At 38.3% G+C, this 21569-nt stretch overlaps 1 protein-coding gene across 2 annotated transcripts in view; it reads left to right on the forward strand.

Moving 5' to 3' along the window:
* The window catches only part of CD44 (CD44 molecule (Indian blood group)), an 85434-nt gene that overhangs the window by 49301 nt on the left and 14564 nt on the right, over positions 1–21569 (forward strand). The window contains exons 6-14 of one of the 2 annotated variants that reach the window (XM_008571824.1): positions 4596–4721; positions 6083–6208; positions 8892–9005; positions 9412–9528; positions 12394–12522; positions 13978–14103; positions 17007–17108; positions 18887–18976; positions 19861–20052. The exons of the other annotated variant lie outside the window; for it this stretch is intronic. Coding sequence (XP_008570046.1) covers positions 4596–4721; positions 6083–6208; positions 8892–9005; positions 9412–9528; positions 12394–12522; positions 13978–14103; positions 17007–17108; positions 18887–18976; positions 19861–20052 — 1122 coding nt within the window. The remainder of the gene's footprint in view (positions 1–4595; positions 4722–6082; positions 6209–8891; positions 9006–9411; positions 9529–12393; positions 12523–13977; positions 14104–17006; positions 17109–18886; positions 18977–19860; positions 20053–21569) is intronic. 2 annotated transcript variants of the gene reach the window in all.

Raw genomic sequence — 21569 nt, forward strand, 5'->3', positions numbered from 1 at the left:
CATGTTTGAGGTCATCTCTGTGCCAGACACTGCTCTAGTTTCTGGGAATTCAGAGTTGAACTTACCTTAATGAAGACTACATGCTAGTTTGGAAATCAAGGAAAAGGAGTGCCACGAGACTTATCTACAACATAGTTCAGGATTTGGGTTGAGAAAAGAATAGTGCTTTCCTCCTGTCACAGCACTTTGCTAAGTTTCTTTTAGAGTTAAGGAAGAGAGAGTCCAACTGGTCCACCAGGTGAGTCCAGAGCTAATGTGAGAGTCACTGAAGATCCAATAAGGCCAATGGCAGATCCAAGATGATCAATTCATGCAAAGAAAAGTGTCAAAGAAAATAATCAGGTAGAAACTTGAACATAGCCTATGGCATGCTAGAAAAAGGTAGCACTGATAAGTTCCTGAATAAAATCGTGTTTTCTAAGTCCGGTGAGGAGATTCCCAAACGGTTATCACTGTTGGACTGAGAGTTGGGACACAGTAGGAGGGAGAGATTGCAAATCCTCCCTAGTGCATGCAGGAGGGCAGAGGTCAAGAGGAGGGCTGGCTGAGTACACAGAAGAAGCCAGTCTTTGGCTTGGCAGGCTCATTCCTTCCTTAAGGGTCCTTAGTGGGTGGCAAGAGGGAAAGCTAGTAAGAACAACCATTTGGGTAGGTGTGGCTGTTTATTCTAACTGTTATTTTTGCAAGAGCACTCCTGGAAGCGTGTCATCAGCCTCTTCTTATTGGCGATCTGGAACTTGCTGGAATCAAGAAACCTAAACTAATTCAAGAAGCAGACTCCTGCCTTGGAACACTCTATTTCCTTGTCTTCTGGGTGTCAAAGCAATAATTTTTTTTTTTTTTGGCATGGCCTACTTGGGTGGGGAAAACTGGAAACTCGCTGGCTAGGCAGTAGCTTTTTCTATTTTCTCCTCTCATAGAACTCCTTTTAGGAAGACAGAAATAACTCCTATTTCTATCTTGCTCTTGTAGGTTTATTTCCTGTTGTACTATTTTTTCCTGGTGGCCAGGGAAAAAATAGGGTGTGGGTGGCAGGAACTGTGCATCTTTAATGAAGTTTCTGAGGTGAAAATGGGGTGTCTATGGATTTTCCAGGAGATGCTCGGGTATATCTGGGGCATCGTGGGTGAAATTGGCTCCTATCGCTCTACTCTCTGTTCTGAATTAATGTGTCCTTTATAGCATGGAACAGATTGTGCCGGTTGTTGGCATTTGGTATGATACAGTCAAAGTTTAAAACCTAGGGTTTGTGGACTTTCAGTAGGTTCAATGATAAGCCATAAGATATTCAAAATTTTGAGAGTGTATATGTGTAGGGTAACTTTTTTGAGAAGAGAGGCCATAACTTAGATTGTCAAAGGGGTATATGACTTAAAATGGTTTTTTAAAATCTCAACTGGCTTAAATATTTATCCTGATCATTTTTGCCATTCTGCTTCTATAGGGAAACATTCTGGACTCAAGTCCAACTTGAGAGTCAAATGAGAGATTTTAAATTGCAAAATGTTGCTGATTGTTTTTTCTCTAATTACAGTCCAGAATTTCTCTAATTTTGGCAGTTTTGTTTCTTTTCTGGAAACGCATTCTGAATTAAAATCAAAAGTGACAAAAAGTGATAGATGGCTACTTGAGAAAGCTTTATCTAATTTCAACACTTTGAACACACATCCTTTGCAAAGTTCCTGATTAAACAGAAAGTTTGACTTGAGGTTGATGAGTGTGGGTGGGACTTTGAAATGCCAGTTGTCATCTTAAGCTACCTGGGTACAATGCTAGATGGACCCAAAAGACACAGGCAAACAACTCCAAAGGTACTCCAAAGAAAAATGAATGAAAACAACTTTATGAAATGCTGCTTCAAAGACCCTCAGTTCATAGCTGAGCCATCCAATTAAGTCGGTAGAAAATCTCTTTCTCTCACAGGTTATTAAGTTACTGCTTGATTTTGCTTTGATTGTGAATTCAAGGGGTTCAGCTCAAAGAATGACATTGAATTGATACTCCTACAGAATTTGCATTTCTGATGTTGTCCTAAGATTGTGGGACACTTTAGAAAGCTCAGAAAGGTAAAACCAGGCCTCAATTTTTCTTTTCTAAGCTTTATTAAGTAATAGGTACAGACACTTACATAAACAGAATTGAGAATAAAGGTTTTACAGAGGGAATCTCACTAAATGATATTTTCATAATTGATCCATTTACCTCCACTGTGCCCTCAAACAACCACACAGCAGCTCAGAAGCAAAATAATTGGATATGGGCCTGGTTTGGTAATTCACAACCTAAGACTCAGGATCTCACAACAACAGCAATGACAGGTAAACTGCTATGTCTTTTGCTTATCAGTTGTCCTGAATGCCAGGTCTTTTAGTGTTAAGGAAAAGGATATCCATTACCATGCCAGAGTTTTCTACTCCTGCTCCTTCACCATCCTCAGTGAGAGCAGGGTCTAGTACCAATTCATTGATCAGAAAGGCCTAAGGATCTGGGGATATGACTGGATATTCCTAAACATTTACTGTACATAGAATCAGAATTATCTTTCCTTCAGAGGCTTTCACTATGCAATGTATTCAAAAAATATCCTCCAGAAAGAACTTTATTAGAAAATGAACAGTCCTCCTTTCTGCTGATCTAATTATCATAGTTAATAATAATACAAGAAAATCACTGATTTACAGATGGGAAGTGTAGGCCCTGGACACTTGTTTGGACACTGAAAACCTCAACTGTAAAGTGTAAGAAGTGACCTGTTGCTCTACATCAAAATCTAGGCCGCTAACAAGCTCCCTGGATGTTTGGCTCTAAATCCCTGCAAAGTATTTCCGTTTGGGAGCTTTTATTTCTGTTTGGGAGCTTTAGAAAGAAAAGGTTCAAAGTCTATACCAACAGGATATTAAAAGCAAATCTACATTTATTAACTTTCATTAATGGAGGATTTCAAACCACATTTCAAAATAAGTGGTCATTTTTTTTTCTGCAGAAAGGGGTAATTTCCGTTTGGGAGCTTTAGAAAGAAAAGGTTCAAAGTCTATAACAACAGGATATTAAAAGCAAATCTACATTTATTAACTTTCATTGATGGAGGATTTCAAACCACATTTCAAAATAAGTGGTCATTTTTTTTTCTGCAGAAAGGGGTAATAAAAATAGAAAAATGGTCCTTTACATTTGCTTAGTTTGTAAGACACTGGATAAACTATATACTTTAACTTTACAAATAATCATGGGAGGAAAATAGTGCTGATGTTATGTTATGGTTGCCTTATCACAGTGACTAAGGTTATGCTGGGTGGGAAGGGAGAATAAGGAAAATGCTATTTAAAATGTTTATAATGTTTATCTTCACAGGACAAACTGTACGGAAAAGGTCTTCTTGGCATTGTTTCATCTTGGGTCATTTCTGGGCTTTCTAGACAGCTGGAAAAAAAAATTAACTAAGCTTGTTTTTGTATTTGGGGATTTAACAATGATTTCAGCCTCTCTGCTTGAAATTGTTCTTAGTTTTTCGTCTGCTGTTATCTAATGTTTTTCTGATACACATTTTAGTTGCAGAAATGGCAGTCTTTGGAAGTTCTCAAATCAAGACTCTTGCTTCTGGTTTTATTAGTGGAATCATTGGGTCACTTTATCTCTGTCTTGTCTTTCCTGATTAATCATCCTATTTTCAAAAAAAAGCGGGGGGACTCTAAATGTCCTGTTCTATTTTGCAAAATATAGTGTTGTTATAAAAAATGACTTGGGCAAGGTTGCTAGAGGAGTTGGACTCTAAATAGAGAAAAGTGAAAAGACGTCCTTTTCAATCTTCTATTGCATGTGTCATTCTTTCCTGCATTTGGATTGCTGAGATTATGTCTATGATTGCTGGCAGAAATATCATATCTTAAATTCTTAGAGAATGATATTGATTGGCCAAGGTAAATTATGTAGAAGATCAGGGAGCTAAGACTCTGAAGAGCTGGGTTTTAGGATTATAAACTCAGATTTGGAGAGGATTGTAAATGATCTGGTTCAATCAACACTTCTAATGATTTAATCGCTTACACAACTTTTCTGCCAAGCGATCCTCCCAGTGATGGGGAGCATGGTACTTTATGAAGTTCATTCTTAGATAGTTCAGATTATTGCTTTTTTAAATCCAATATTTGGAAGAACATCCATCTCCCTGAAATTTTTACCACAGGTCCTAGTTTGGCCTCATGGGTCCAGAGACAAAAATTTAAGCCCTCTTTTACACTGTAGACTTTCAAAATTCTAAGACAGCTCTCATGGTCTCCTAGAGACCTCTCTGTTGCTAATTCGCCTTCTGACTTCAGACAAGTCAGAAGCTCACTTCAGCACAGTTTTTTTCATCTTTAAGATGAGGAGCATAAACCAGATGATATTTAAGGTCCCTCCATCCCTGAAATTCTATGAACTACAGTTTGGGCCTCTGAAACAAATGGAATATCCTTGCTTTTTCTCTTCCTTTCCACCGTCCATATCAAATATAGATGATACTCTCAAGTAGTAAAAGAGTAAAAGCGTATACAATCCTATTTCTTAGGAACTGATAACTAACCTTTCAACAATTAATTCAATCATGCTTACAACAGCTTTGATGGGCACTAGTGGTACTTCTGAAACAGCAACCAAGAGGCAAGAACCCCCGGATTGGCTTTCATGGTGGTTTCAACCATCAGAGTCCAAGAACTATCTTCACACAACAACAAAAATGGCTGGTAATGAGTTATAATTATCATATCATATGCTTTCTTGACAGTCTCTAATAATTCTCATTGACCTATGGGATGTTGTTAAAGTCTAAAGTACAGTTTGATCTCACAAATGCTTGTGATAACTTTAGAAAGATCATGAGTTCTGAGATATGGATGATTGGTTTCATAGCACTAATAAGCAGATTTCTTTTCACTCTATAGGATTAATAAACTCCAGGAGTAGGCTAATATGGAGATTGAAAAGGGAACAGGTCTTTCTTGATGACAGTCAAAATTTCTTAATGACAGACAGGGTTTCTCATATATATTCTAAAACTACCAAAGTCATAAAAAGTTTTTGACTTTTCATGAGAAAATAAAATAGCCTAGCTAGATCTGACAAAATATAGAAAATCTGCATCAGTGGAGATATTCTTGGGGTAGACACTAATAGTATTCCTTAAGACAGCCTGAATCTCTGAATCTCCTTCAAAATGTAAAAAGCCCCTTTTCAGTAAAGGGATGTCTTCTGCAGTAACTACTAAGAAGATGTGGAAAATTTCCATCTCTTTTTCTATGCTTGCATCTAAAAGAAAAATGTGAGAAGTCCTCAAAATCTCAACTACAGTGCACTCTAGTTAACCTTTTTGGTTGGCTAATAAATGCCAGCACACTAAGAAGATGTGGAAAATTTCCATCTCTTTTTCTATGCTTGCATCTAAAAGAAAAATGTGAGAAGTTCTCAAAATCTCAACTACAGTGCACTCTAGTTAACCTTTTTGGTTGGCTAATAAATGCCAGCAATGATTTATCTGTTAATTGACTTCACTTATTTTGCTCCATGCTAAAGTATTTTGGGGAACTGCATTTGCATTTAGAGTTACAATGAACTGATGCTAGAGAAAATTTAAAAAATGAATTAGCAAATTGTGAAAACAACTGTGGAATTTTAGAAATGACTGACAGGGGTTTAGATTCCAAGGTTTTTCTGAAGGTGTCTTGACAAAGAAAATAGGTACGTGTGAGACCTTTCCTTTCTATTCTTGGCGTCCTAGATTAAATGGCATATGCTTAGTGAGTTAATAATAAATGCATCTGAAAGCCTGGGGGAGTTTTCATTAGTTTTTTTTTTTTTATTATTTGTTGTTGAGGTTATGTCCATATTTATTCTTTTAGCTTTCTTGAAAAGAATGTTCAGGTATAAAGGTCACAGCCAATTGCTTTGAGATCTAATATTAGCTTCAGAGACATAAGAATTCAGGGTATACGAGGCAACTCTCACTTTCTTCTTAAAATCTTGGGAAATCCATTCTACTTTTTGTGCTTGATTTCCTTCCTTTGCAAATGGCATCCAGCTCAACCACTAACGCAAGTCACCACAACAGGTACGGATTCAAATACCATCTCAGCAGGCTGGGAGCCAAATGAAGAAAATGAAGATGAAAGAGACAAACACGTCAGTTTTTCTGGATCAGGCATTGATGATGATGAAGATTTTATCTCCAGTACCAGTAAGAACAATCAATTACAGTAGAACCATTTATGCAAGGCTGACTAATCTGAGTGATGCCCAGTAGTATCTCTCTTGGGAAATAGTTAATGTGAAAAATAAGTAAACCTGTGATTATATCTGAGTTATACTATGATGAGATTATGGAGGAAGAAATAGAATTTTCTGAATAGAATCCAAAACATATTTGGAGGAGAAATGGGAAAAATATCTCTTATAAACTTTTTAATGCTTCATGTTTTTGTTTTGTTTATCTATGAGGTCTGCTGCTACAGATTCTCTTTGAATTATCAAGCTTTGTCAGAGAATGGCATTAACACATTACAAAGAAATATTCATTGTGTACCTACTATGCTAGGTACTGGGAACAAAGGATGAAAAAAGCCAGAGCTCATGGTCTGTTGGAGAAACAGACTTGGAGAATGTAATTGGGTGGTTAATTAAATTACAGTTAATTAAAAACTGTAGATGATCCTAAACTGAAAGCTTAGAAGACATAGGAAAGGCATAAAAGATAGGAACTAGAACTAAAGAATGGTCTTAGCTAATCAAAACCTGGTTGATGTCAAAGGAACAAATCCAGAGTTTTAACAAACGGGCTGGTCACCAATATAAAAGAAAGCCATCGAAAGGAAGGGCACGTGCCAGCTCAGCTTTAACAAGACTTCCAATTATTAAAAGCAAATAGTGAAACCACTACATAATAGTATCCAAATTTGTGCTAATTATAAAACTTTTTGAGACATTTTCCATCTCTTTAGATGGAAATTGAACTAAAAAATGTCCTTCAAAGTTTTTTAAATCATGCAAAAGCTGATCTAATGTTCTGCCAGATGACTGAGTTTCCTACGCATACCTGTAGTGATCCAAGATTTTGCTGAACAGAGCTGAGAATCCTGAACCTGACTCCATCACAGCTCTGTTTTTCCTTAGAGAAAATGCTCTCGGGGTGCTATATGAGCTCTGTCAGGTCACTGAAGTTCTGTCTGTCCCATTGAAACTTGAGAGTTTCATCCCTAAATGGCTAGCACCCAGGGAGGGAGGGTCCAAAAACATAATAGCTTAGGCCTTGAAGGCATCCGAGTGATAACAGCTACTTGAGATAAACTGGTTTTTTCGTAACCAAATTTTAAGTGGTGCATTCGTTAGACTGGACACCTCTGCAGAGCTTAGTCTACAGAAATAGGAAATTCTTTGTAGTAACTTCAGGAAGAAAACAAAATAATTAAAAACACTGGAGTTTTACTGTTAACACTGTTTCTGGGTTGAGGATGTGACCCCGCCTTGCCTTAGACTGGACACCTCTGCAGAGCTTAGTCTACAGAAATAGGAAATTCTTTGTAGTAACTTCAGGAAGAAAACAAAATAACTAAAAACACTGGAGTTTTACTGTTAACACTGTTTCTGGGTTGAGGATGTGACCCCGCCTTGCAGGTGGGCCTATCAATAAAGATGTAGTCTTGACACTTGAGAAACTAAGATCCCCTGGGTGGCAACCCAAACAAATCAATCAGAAAATAAGTTGTATGGTCAGGCTGTAGGGAAAAATATTTTCATGGTTTTTATCATTTCTATGCTACATTTTCCAATTTGAGTGCACTTTGCTTAGCACTTACGTACATAATTAGACAGGATGCCCTCTTTCTTCTGGAGGGGTATAGATAACTGCTGTTTTTTAATGCATATTGAGAATGTGGTTACTAATTCTTAACTTGATTTTATTAACTTGTGAAATAGACCTGATAGTATTGTCAGTCTGAAAAGAGTTTTGTATTATTTGGGTATCAAGATAAAGTTTGAAAGAATTATGATGAGTTTGCAAATAACCTTTTCACAAAAGACACTGATTCTGATTTTGTCATGATCCTTCTGTTAGGTGCATCTCCTAACAGCTGTCACATTTTGGGTGACAATATCAGGGCACTGATGGATGTACACCTCTTATTTTTCCGGTGAACTGCTATGATGGTGGTTGGTTATCTGTGGCCTTTTTCTACTGAATGTGTGTGCATTGTTTTTCTTTCACTGGCTATGAATGGCTTGCTCATAGTATGTTTTGTACTTGATGAAAATACCATAGGTGTCTGATAAATATTCAGAAATGTATAGCTAAATCATAACCTAATCTACATAGATATTCTTTCTCAGAATCATCTATAGGAAAGCTCTGGCTGCTCAGGTGTTTCTTTCCCCACCAAAATTACTAACAAAATACAGTGATGGTCATGGCATAACTTTCAGTTATCTACCTCTTCAGCCTGAGGATCTACAGGTGACACACTTGCCAGTGATGCAAATTCCTTGGGCTTTCAAGTGCAGAGGGCTGCTACAGACTGCATGGATGGGCAAGAATCTGACATCTTTGGTTATCCTCGGTGGAGGGCTGGTGTTTTCAAAGCTGTTTTCCTGCTGCTGCAGCTTCTTTGGCTGTTTCTCCAGAAGATCTCATGTTCTGAACCCCAAGGTATTCTATGACAGAATGCAAAGGACATTGAGATGCTTAACAATATGGCTGAATTAAGATGAAGGCACTCTCTGCTTTTCCTCCATTTACACACAACAGTCTATACAACCTGGTATAGATGATTCACTGTGTAGGCTACAGAAGGGAGAAATGTGCAGAACAAGTAGTGAAAGCTCAAGAAATAACATTTTCCTAATTGCTTCAATCATCATTATCACAGTTCCAACCAGACCAGGGATTTCTGACCACACAAAACAGAACCAGGATTGGACTCAGCGGATCCCAAGCCCTTCAAATCCAGAAGTACTACTTCAGACAACCACAAGGATGACTGGTAATGGGTTATGCATATTTAAAGGGTTTTTTTCCCCCACTCAAAGCCGATGATGCTGCAAAGGTCAATCATCAGGACACAATGGGAAATTGAGTTGATATCTCATCACAAATTCTTAGTGAACTTTGGAGGGTACTCAATTCCACTTAGGAGTCCTTTATTAATTACACCATCTGGGCACGAGATATTTTATATTACTTCATTATAAAAATGAATATGTCCAAATGGTTTATGGTGCTGCCTTTGCCTTTGACTTTGGTGAAGTCACTCAAAATTATTGAGAGTAGATGCTCAGAGGTACTATTTAGGCACAGAATTGTTAGATAGCATGTGCTACAGTGGAAGAACAGAATCATTAAAGGTTCATTGATAAAAAGTCACAGTGTATTTAACCATCATCAAACAGATGTAGACAGAAGAGGCACCAGTGCTCATGGAGAAAACTGGACACAGGAACCACACCCTCCTCTCATTCACCATGAGCATCATGACGAAGAGGAAACCCAGCACTCTATAAGCACAAGTAAGAAGGATGGCAGTCCGCAGCTCTGGTTTTGATGAGTTAGTGAAGACATTCGCAGGAACCACACCCTCCTCTCATTCACCATGAGCATCATGACGAAGAGGAAACCCAGCACTCTACAAGCACAAGTAAGAAGGATGGCAGTCCGCAGCTCTGGTTTTGATGAGTTAGTGAAGACATTCCATCCAGAGAACAGGGAAGACATTGTTTAGACATTGGCCACATCTTCTGTTTCTACACAGTAATTTCTTTTATACTCATAGCCTAAAATGCTGCCAAATCTGCACATAATTGATAGAAATTGGGAAAAAAACTCTAATTTGTCAGGTTGCCCCAAAGGCCAAAATGTTTACAAAGTGGGTCTGAGATATAGTTTTTGAGTTAATGATTCCTAGAGGTTCTATCTGTGTGATTTGTGAGTGTTTATGGAAATGTATGAAGAGTGTGTTCTCTTGGTGCTTAAGAGTGGGATCTGGAAAGAAAGTTTGACACGTGAAATAATCTTTGGAGTTCTTATTTTCTATGAAGATCTTTGATTAATATGGGTTCTTTTTTGCATTCTGTTCCTCTCTGTGTTGTAGAAAGCCATCCTTGTACTCTTTGGAGGGAAGTCAGTAGTTCATGGGGTCTACATTTGAATTCTATACCTGTCCTTTTTCTGTTTTTAAACCCTAGGTAACTTGCAGAACGTTTTGATCTACTTGTTATTTTTACTTATGAGCAAACATCTTGAGTTTTCTAAAACAATCTCAAGTCTCACCCCTGGTCTATGATAATAGGAATCCCCCCCAAAAAGTAAGGAGTATGTGCTCCTGTTCCTTCATCTATCCTTCTGAGAGATGCCTATCTTATTTGGAATAAAATAAACTTTTATTTGCAATAACAGCTTTAGCATTTTTAAAACCATGGTTCAACCATAATTCTGACAGACTCGAATACTCCTAAAGAGAAAATGTAAGAAACAGCAATTTAGAAGCCAAAGGGGCTTGGAAACCCATGGTTCGAGAGATGTTTTCAGACAAGAAAAGAAAAGTTTTAGCCATTGAATAGCACATAGGTTAATAAGTCCTGGGCATGGTACTGAATATATCCAACAGGCCTACCTCCCATGCACACCCCAGTCGACTTGATAGATGCGTGAGGACTTACAGGCTGAATGAATAAATAAATCTTCTGGTAGAAAAAGGGAATATAGAGAAAACAGAATTTTCTTTGGACTAAGATTTTGTACCAGTCCACTTTGGGTCCTAACAGTATATTTTAGAAATTATTATGGAAAGTTTGTACATAAAAAGCAGAAAGCTACGTAAGAGGCTTGGAATTAATGAGCCTATTGTCAAAAGGTGGTGGTCGGGGGACATCATACTAGCTGTTGATGAAGGCTGTTGAAAAACCAGACTTAATGGAACTTGACAAAGAGAAAGCAGCAAGAACGACTGCAATTCTCTTATCAATACCTGGAAAACTTAAAGGGACTCTGGTGACCTCTGGGCTTTATCAAATGAACATTACAACTTCTAGAAGAGAATCAGCCTTCACGTATTACTATGGAAATCCTATATTCTGTTAACCCATTCCTATTTACACTAAAAACAACAGGAAGTTACGGGATACTAAAAGGATCATCATGTTTATACAAGTAGGGATGGAAGGAATGTATGTTGTGTGTGTGTGTGTGTGTGTATTTTTCTTTCTTTTTTTAAACTTTGAGTAAAGTGGCAGTCTGTGTTTGGGTCAATTTTTCCTTTTTTGTGATTACATTCAATGTTTTTTAAACTTCATTATTTGTCTGGGGGTAGTGATTTAGTCAGAGAGAGGTAAAACTTAAGATTTTGTCTTTTTTTTTTTTCTCCTTCTGGATAACCAGTTAACCCCAGAAATGGCCTGGCCAAAGTAAGGGTGAAATGATGACAATAAACTTTATTTTTTAAATGTCTTTGCTATTGTCAAATCACACATATTGTTTTCTAAGGTGATGAAATACAACCAGTTTTACAAGTTGCAAAAAATACTTTGGCTTGGCAAATTTATAGGCTCTCTCTCTCTCTCTCTCTCTCTCTCTCTCTTTTTTTTTTGATAAATTAGATATTTGCTATAGATAAAAATGTCAGTGGCTTTCTGGCTTTTCCTGAAGTCACCCTAATGAAATTTTATTCCATTCATTTTGTCCTTTTTAAACCAGTGGTTGAAATTTTAAGGCTATCACACACTGCTGTTGTTTATGTCTAGCCCCAAACTGGCTAGAATAATTTTTCTTCCACTGAATTAATTTTGTTAAAAAGTGGTTTTAGCAATTTTAGATGCCACGTGGCCATACCACGTAATGTGTCAGTGGAGTAGCATTCCAATCATCCCAACACCTTTCATGCTGGGCAAATCCACTGCTGGTGCATTTCCAGTGTGTGTACTATGGGTTACATGACCAGCATTCAAGTCCTCCTACTATGCTGATCTTGTCATAAATTGTTGTACAATATATTCTTTTGCCCCAAATCACTGGGGCAAAGAGATTGTTCCTTGAACAAATGGTTCTCTCAGACAGGATATGGGAGGCCATAGACTAGAGGAAATTAAGAATAATACTGGGAATTCATAGGCTATGGTGTAGTCCTAATTTTGCGCCAATCTGGCTATATGATTTTGAGCAAATCAAAACTTCTTTGGGCCTCAGTTTTCCCATCTGAAAAATGGAAGAATGTGCCATTTGATTTCTGATATCCCTTTCAGAATATCACTGGCCTATCTCCTTGCTGCCTTGATTTTCTGTTTTCTCTCCCTGAGTGTCTGTCCCCTTGAAGTTGAAAGATATGTAATGGCTGCTAGAAACTGGACAGTCATGGCTCACAACTGACATTCTTCTCACAGCCCGTGCAACTCCTACTAGTACAATGGAAGGAACAGCCACCCAGAAAGAACAGTGGTTTGGGAATGGAGGGCCTGGGGAGTATCCCCACACGCCAAGAGAAGACTCTCACTCAACAGCAGGGACGGCTGGTAATGGACGGTTTGGCAAGCACACTTGGGTGGACACTTTCTTTTGGGTGAAATGTTGGGCATGGAGGACACCGAACAAAAGGACACTGAAGGAATTGTCACAGGATGTTAGGTTCCTTAATAAATTATGCTGTAGGTAAACCAGAGCCAAACCTTAAATGCTCATAACAGATCACATGAACAGGAATAGATAGAAACACATAAAGGAAACACAGGCGTATGCCCTAAAGCATGTCACTTTCAGATCTAGTTTGGAGCATCTCCTAGTGAGACTGTAGCAGAGACTTTGCTTTTATAAAATACTTGCTTTTGATTTGTAAAGGAATGAACTCTACATCGTGGGTCCAGGCTTTACAATATGGTTCTATGAAACAGTGGGCTTGTAAGGAAGCATTTTATCAGAACGCCCATGTTTGAAGAGATAAAGCCACATTATGAAAAAAAAAATGACACCCGTTTGATGTCATTTGGCCTTTTGGTCATGTCTATATTGTTAGTTCTCTTTGAGAGTACAACGTTTTTTCTTAGATTTTAAAAAATGCACCTTCTCTATTCTTGCATTGTGAGATTGTGGAAATTGAACTCAATCCTTGTCATCATCTCTAAGTGATATCAGAAAAGTTGGCTCTGCAAAGCTCTTATGCATGATTATTTTGTCTGTGTGACATAAGTATTGAAATGCATCCCGCCTTGTGAAGAACGTGAATCCTGTATTTCATTTGGTACCAGTGAAAAATATTCCCATTTCCATTTGCAGTGCAGAATATAACACATAATGTCCTTCCAGTGCACAGCAACTTCTGAATGAATTCCTGACAAAGGAATGAATTCAGTGACTCCTCTATGGTGTGGTTAATTTCTACCCGTACTTCTCTGTTGGCTCAGAATGAAGCAAAGGCATATGCTACATTCTTATATGTCATTTATGCTATAAATCCTATTGTTAGAAGCAATGCTTCTAATGGATCCCATTCATGCTTTTGAGATGAATGGCGTCTACTTTCAAGTTTATCACATGGGAAGCTGTTACCTGATTCCTTCCATAGATCACTGCCAGCCTAATGTGCATTTTGCTGGGATGTGGTTGCCTCAGAAGGACATCATGAGCTTGGGCTCTTCTACTTCCCCCTTCAGGGGGCTGTGGCAGCATGGCATGGGTCAAGATTTACTCCTTTATCTTCCCTTGGTGTCTATAATTCATCCTCTATCCATTGCAGAAGTTGTTAATGCTTTGGTGTCCTTCAGTTCACATGCTGATTGCTAAGAAAATGAGCATAAATGAACCCAAACTTGCTAAAACATTCTGCTTTTATGCAACCTCCTTGACCTCTATACCAGGAACAAGGTTTCACTGTCTCATCTAGAGGATAAAGTCTTTAAAAAAAAAATCAGTGTGTCCCTGGCCAAATGTCAATTAACACTTTGACAATTGCTTGAACTGCATGGTCACAACAGCCTCAGCCCACAACAGCCATCCAAGTCAGAGAAGGACAACACACAGTCAAGAAGAGAGTTCCTGGTCTGATTTCTTCTACCCAATCTCACATCCAATGGGACGAGGTCATCAAACAGAAAGAATGGGTAATAGCCTCTGAGCGTTTTCATATATTAAATATAATGTTTTTGAAATCCACTAAGTGACTATTTTCTACCTTCTGAAGGAACTTGAAGTTCCTCCAAAAATTAGTTTTCTTGGTAGAAGTGATATGCACGTTCATCTGAATATGAAGTCCTGGGCTGAGCATGAAGAATTTGGCAGGAGGGTTAAAAAAGAATTAGACTTAGGCTGATAGGAGTGGAAGTCATTTCCTCCGAGGAAGGGGAATCAAGATTCCTTTTCCACTTACTTCTAAGTGCAAGGTTTTCAAAAGAGTAAGGTGATGGATTTAGTGACTATTTCCATTGTAAAACCAAAGATATAACTTGTCTTTGGGAGAGAAATCTGAGGGGTCTGAAATTGGTGAGTAGTTATTCCGAACAGGTGACTAAAAGGTTCAGAACATGGGGCTGGCAGTTAGCTCAGTTGGTTAGAGCACGGCCTTATAACACCAAGATCATAGGCTCAGATCCTCCTACCAACCAGCTGCCAAAAAAAAAGGTCCGGAAATTGCATCATGTCCTTCCAATGCATGGCAATTTTATTATTTACTCTTGCCACATTTAGACAGTACCTAGTGATTTAGGATGTGGGCCACTCTGACCAATTTTTAAATTTCAAAGGAATTTTCCTGTATCATAACAGTTGACAGCTTACCTGCGTATTTGCAAGAATTGGTAGCAGGAGGTGCCTCTCTTTTCTCAGTCCTACTAATAAGTTAAAGAATCTATATTCCTTACAATACCCATGAATATGAGGGTATTTCAAAAAGTTCATGGAAAAATAGAATTAAAAGACAGTATAAATCTTTCCATGAACTGTTTGAAGCCCTCTTATAAAGTTACTTAAGTTGTCTTTCTTTATTTAAGAAGATGTTCTCATCACAGAAATGTAACTTTCCAAAAAGGGTGATAAATTATAATAGCCAACATAGGGGTGTGACTTTTCAGTCATGGAATTTTGCATGTTTATCTGGATCCAAATTGCCAAGGATATGCATAACACAACCCTATTGAAATGAGCTCTAAGAACACAATGACTATGTCTCTTGGTATTGAATAAGTACAAAGTTGCCTCCAAAATGAAAACAACAGTTTTTATAGTTTCATTTCCTTAGAACAGCTAGCTATGCCTTACCCAAACGTTAGTGATCAGATATCCCTTAAACTACAATGTGCACTAAATATCTGCTAATGTGCAAGGTATTGCGGGGATACAAAGATGTGCAATTCATGGTCCATGCTCTTAAGGAACTTAGAACTTAGCTGGCCAAAGAAAACATTTAGCATCAAAATATTTCTAACAACGTGAGGCAGTAAGTAATAGACGTGAAATTAATGTTGTGAATAATAAACACTAAAGAAATTCAGAGTATCATCTCCAACTCCGGAGATTGTCAAAGAAAAGCAGATTGAATCTGGTTTTTGAAAAATGAAAAAAAAAAAAAAACCTGCGTAGTCAGAGAAAGGAAGTGGGGGGAGATTTTTCTAGGAAGGATTCTCATGTAAGGAGAGACATAAAGGAAAAAAAAGCAAAGAATGAATATGTCAGAGTGAGTGCATTCGTTTGTCATAAAGGCAGATGAGTTTGAATGGCTAAGTTGGGACCATTACATTGAGTGACTGAAGTGCCAAATGCAGACCCAGCACATGTGTTTATGCATATGGCTGCTGGGGGCTCTGGTGACATCCATGGGGGAAACTAAGCAGATAAAAGAACTTGAGAATCAGTATTAAGTCTCCATCCTCATGAAGAGAAAGAGATTCCATTAAACTGATGAACATGTCAAGGACAATTGTCTTCAATTCTATAGTGATGCCTCTGGAAGGATAGTACTTATGAAAGGGAAGGTGAACAAAAGTGTCTAGAGCCCATTAACAGGCAAGACTTTTTCTAGAATATCCACTTGGGGTTTTGATTTGGGTTAGCTGGCCTTTTCTCTTTTTTGAAATCTAATATACAGAGTCAGACACATTTTTACCTATAAAGGTCTTGATCCTCTTTTCTTTTAGCATGCATAGGCTGCAGTGCAGATGTGGGTGCCCAACGTTCTAGGGCTTTCCTTTGGTACCATTTGGAACCAGAGGCAGTGGTGCGGGTAGACTTTGACTGAATTGGAGAGCCAGCGATATTGATGGTGTTTGTGGATTGTTTGGCCCCTGTTTTACTCAGGACTTGTTATTTCAGCGGAATAAATTTGTGATAACTATGAAAGACAGCATTTATAAATATTCCAGTGAAATTTCTGCACCGCTTAGCATTGTGCACATTAAATTAAAAAGATACCTCACACCTGCGTGTATGGGAAGAATGACTCAGTGACATCCACTGCTTCTTATTTCTTACCCCTGTGTACATCCTGTGGCCTCCACCTAAGTAGCATTGGATGATGATTTTACGTTTTTATTTACACATTTGCTTCGCGAAGCAAAAAAGTACTAAGTGAGGGAAGAGGGCTATAAAAAAAAAGTTATTTTGCCTGGTAAGGGGGAGGTGACAAAATGGTGTAGTTGGTCTTTTCTCCATGTGTTGGATGGCATGTGACTATAAGAATGACGCTGTGTATGGAATGAAACAAGTCACACATGGGTTATGTTTCTGTCTCTGCAAGGTTTGGGAATCCCATCATGTGCTTGTGTAAAGAACTTCCAGACTCAGCAAAACTAAACAAAAATTATAGCTTTCATACAACTCAGACTTTAAATGAAAGCCAGTTATTTCTTTTGAAGAAACAATAATCTATCCCAATTCTGGAGACATGAATCTGTATGTGCTTTCTTTCCTTTTATCCAGGTTTGAATATAAAAATAACTTAGCAGTAGACCATAAACCACCCTCAGGTAGTGGTTTAGGAAATTAAGCAATAACACTGATTTAATTCCTTCAGATATGGACTCCAGTCATAGTACAACGCTCCAGTCCACTGCAGATCCAAACGCAGGTTTGGTGGAAGACTTGGACAGGACAGGACCTCTTTCAATGACAACTCGTAAGGATAACAGCACTCAGCACCTTTATTGTCCTGTCTTCCTGCTTCAGCTCTTTCTTACATTGACCAAGGTGTAGAGCCTGGTGGTGGAATGGTACATTTAGTGCTAGATGGCTCAGCTCAACCCAGGGTGTAAAACTATCTTTATTATCTGTATTTCTTGTGGGGTTCTTTAAACCTGATATTGTCTTCATTCTTGGTGCCTTCCAGATTCAGTGACTTTGTGTTTTAAAGAAAAGAGGTGTGGGTCTCCATTCAACTCAATTTTCAGACCACAGCTACTCCTCAAAACCACAGCTACTCATAGGACAGTGGTTTCTTTATGTTTTAACTGATCATCTCCTCTTGATTCCTGTCTTTCCTTCAGTCAAACCAAAAGATGGGTAGGATTGCTTTCATGGTTGTGGAGAAGCGATTTGGGGGTCACATAATCATAGAGAGTAGGGAGATCACATCAGCCCACAGAGGAAGGGCAAGGTATGTTGTTGATAGTTGACAAAGGTGGCAGGATCCCTGGAGCAAAAAAAAAAAAAGAAAGAAACATTTGCTAACATCCCTATCTCTAAACCTCTGATAAGAAGCAACGTTAAACTTCTAGTAGCCCTAATTTCCACTATATGTGCAGGGATATCCTAGAGATTAGCCTAAAGTCATTCATAATTTCTTGGCAGAATATGAAACAAATCCTGAATTAAGAAGGCCTTATTTCACTGCTTGCTACACATAATGAGCAGAGTCCTTCTTAGGAGCACTGTCAGCAAAGAAAGAAATCAGCAAGCGGGTGCTGATTGTCAGTAATGCAAATAGCAGTGTTAAGCATCAAAGGTGATGTGAATAAGCCTGCGATTGGTCCCTGCCCTGCCAATGAGGGACTTGTATTTCCATTTTATGTCACTGCTGGCTTATGTTCTCACATTGTGTTTGGGATTTGGAAAATGTTTCTCTCCTGGTTGTAATATTTATTTGGCAGTGGACATGGGTTATTTTGTGCTTTATGGCGTGCTTGTACCTGCAACTCAAAGATCGATAACTTTCTTAGGAGAACACAAAAGAAATGAACTCAAAACAGTCAAAATGATTTCAGATATGGGCAATGGTTCAACCCCAAATTGATATATGTCACTGAGGGCCCTGTGATTGTCCAGGCAAGCGTTTCCTTGGTGCAGTGATGAGAATCCCTATCCACAGATGAGATCGAAAACCTAATAATAGAGTAAAATGGTAACTTTAATTTCACGGTCTTTAGAAGTATTTCCTTGTATAAATTTGGTCTGAGTTACTTAAGCGGGTTATTTCAGATGGGCTTCTTCCTCTTTTGTGTTTATAGTTATACTCCCTGATCTCACGGTGTTTATTTTCCCTACAGTCTCGATTCTTGACCCACAGTTCGGTGCTCTTGATTGTTGATAAGAACACTGGGATTCAAACATTCCTCTTTTCACATCTCTATGTTCTCTGGTTTTCCTGAGTGACAGGAAGCAATGCTTCCTCTGGACCAGCATGATCCAGGCAAGGCATACTTTTGGTTCAGGCTTACCTTGCCACTTCACCTTTGTTGATTATACCAAGAAACAAAGGGTCCTAGGAGCCAACTAGGGGCAAAACAGAATTCTTCCATATATTTCTATCAATCAGAGGAGAATGGTCTACACACGCCTCAGTTTCCTATGCACCTACCCATCTGACACTACTGCAGCTAGACCCTCCCTGTCAGCAGATAACAGAGGATTTGTGTTATAGCTCCAAATTAACACTGAATTCATCCCTCATTGAAACAGAGCACAGTCGTTCTCAGAGCTTCTCTCCATCCCATGGAGGCTTGGAAGAAGATAAAGACCATCTAACAACTTCTACTCCAACATCTAGCAGTAAGGATTATAAAGCCCAGTTGGCTTCCGCTGTTGATAAAAACCAATAAATTGTGGGTGCTTTGGCAGTGTCTTTGGTGGAGGTACATCGATTGGCTGCTGTTATGCTGTTACTTTTGATCGAAAGGTGCGTCTGGTGATGGTTCTCTGGTTCTTCTGCTTTGTAGACCTCTTAGAAGCCATTGCAAATGAAGTGCAAATTATATTTCTTAATCTTAAAGGTCAGGTTTCTTAAACTCTAGAATAAGTGTCTTGGCTTAAAAATAATGGATTGCTTATGTGTGATTTATAATTGATGTAAAAGTCTGATTATGTCACTTTATATATTCCTTGCATTAATGATATTATTTTGCCATTTACCCTCTGGACCATAACTCTGTGTTGCTGGTAACTAAGAAGCAGTGCCCTTCTGACAAAGGAAAGAATAATTACATTAGTAGTTTCAGGTCTCTGAAACCTTGCATTTGCTATTCCAATTGCTGGCAGCATGATTTTACCTTTCAATCCAATGGTGTGTCTCCTCCACTTCATCAAAAGTGAATACGATTAAGAAACAGTTTAAGATTATGTAATACCTGAGTTGACTTCAAAGTCACAGTTGTAGCAGCATAAGCCTTACCTTAATAAGCCAGGCAGATATTACAACAAATGCCTCTTCTGGGTATTAGCATCACCAAAATCTCTTCTGTTGAGTGATGTTCAGGTGGTGTCTATTGCAAAATATTGATTCTGTTCAATAGTGTGACAAAATTCATCATCTTTTGCTCCATGTTTATGCATAACAAGTGGAAAGCTTTTGTAGCCATTGCACATTCTGAAGATAAGCACGTGGTGGGTGGTGGACTTACAAATGTGGGTCCATCACCGATTACACCTCCACACAGACGGGAATGATGGCAGAGGTGGAAAACTTTGGGAAGACTCTACTTTACTAGAAGGTTATACCCCTCATTACCCAGACACAAAGGAAAACAGGACCCTCATGCCAGTGACTCCTGCTAAGACTGGGTCCTTTGAAGTTACTGAAGTTACTGTTGCTGAAGATTCCAACTCTAATGTTGATCGTTCCTTATCAGGTAATTTGGGCATTTGTCATTTGGTTTGCTTTCTCTACGGAGAGAAATAGCATACAGTATGAAGGTACTTTGAAAAATTAGTGGAAAAATTGAATTGAAAGACAATATGAGCTACAAGCCCTTCCATGAACTTTTTGAAGACTCGGTGTATACTCTATATTACAGGGGACATTTTCTGTGTAGGCTAGGATTAGATGAGTTTGTGATAGCTTTCAGAACTGGTCATCAATTCTAGTGCAAGTAAACTTGGATTTATTGTAGATAAAATAATACTTTCATTTAACAGCACACTTTCCACTTATTTTTGTGACTTGGCTGTTATGGTGGAATTTCTTTCTCTGTCTCGTTACTGATCTTGTGATATATCAAGTTGAACCATATGAAATTGATGTTTTTCTGGGTCAAAAGAGTTGAATATTAGCAATTTTATTTGATTCAACTAATCTACGCTGCCTGTTTAGTAAGGTTTTATCCAACATGTGACTATTTCTATATACTAGTATCTTTGCTTTGAATTTATTATCTTTTCTTGGTGATGGGTTGATCAGTTTTACTTTTGGTGATGGGCTGGTTCTGGTTATGAGGTGCACTTAAAACTTCATGGTTTATCTGCTATTAAGGGATAGCGACCCTTTCTCTTATTGTAGTGGCAAAGAGACTGAAGATGATTTATTCAATTAAGCTTGACATGAACCCAGAATGAGACTTTTTTTCTCAAATAAGTCATCTGTACTTCTTTTCTTTGTTTCTTTACTTGCATTAAGAAACTAACACTGAATAAAGGGGAATTGGAAAATGCCTACTTTGGCTAAGAAACTAAAAAAGGATTCTCTCTTCATAGTATCAGCTATTTTAGTACTTAATCACTAAGTCATATTAAAGATGAGTGACTTTAAATTCTATAATTTTTGTAGCAGAGACCCTACCTCCCCTCCCACCCCCACCCCCCAAAAAAGAAGAAGAAAAGATATCTTATGAGAACCCAGTATATAAAACAGATGAGTGCTGTGATGCTCTGATTGATGTGAAGACAGAAAATCCAGAATGCCACATGCTCGGTTTCTTTCCTCTGGGCTGCCCACCCCAGAGCTTCAAGGGAAACAGTTTCAGAAAATATGGACCTCAGCGATATTGGCAATGCAAAGCCCCTTACACTCCTTAGTTCTTGATTCAGCATAGTTCTGTTCTCACTTACAAAAAATTCCAAGTTCCTTTGTCAGTGTTCCTCTGGAGGAATGAATCGTAGAGTGCTGCCTGGTTTCTCTTGGCAACATAAGGCCTGTTGTGCAAGCTAACGGATTTAAATTTTAAATGGCAATTTCAATAGTTGCAGAGTATCCTAGAAGGCTTACATGGCTTAATTGTTAGTAATAAAATACTTTCTACAAAATTGGCATTCACATACACTGATTCCTTGTACATTCCATGGTGGTATGGATGGATTTTCCATGGTTCTCCATGGATTAAATGGTTAGTAAACAATTCTATTCTCATTCTTGGTTTTCTTCCAAAAAGTT

This window comes from Galeopterus variegatus, unplaced genomic scaffold (genome assembly GCF_000696425.1).
Source record: "Galeopterus variegatus unplaced genomic scaffold, G_variegatus-3.0.2 Scaffold725, whole genome shotgun sequence".
NCBI classification, from domain to species: Eukaryota; Metazoa; Chordata; class Mammalia; order Dermoptera; family Cynocephalidae; genus Galeopterus; species Galeopterus variegatus.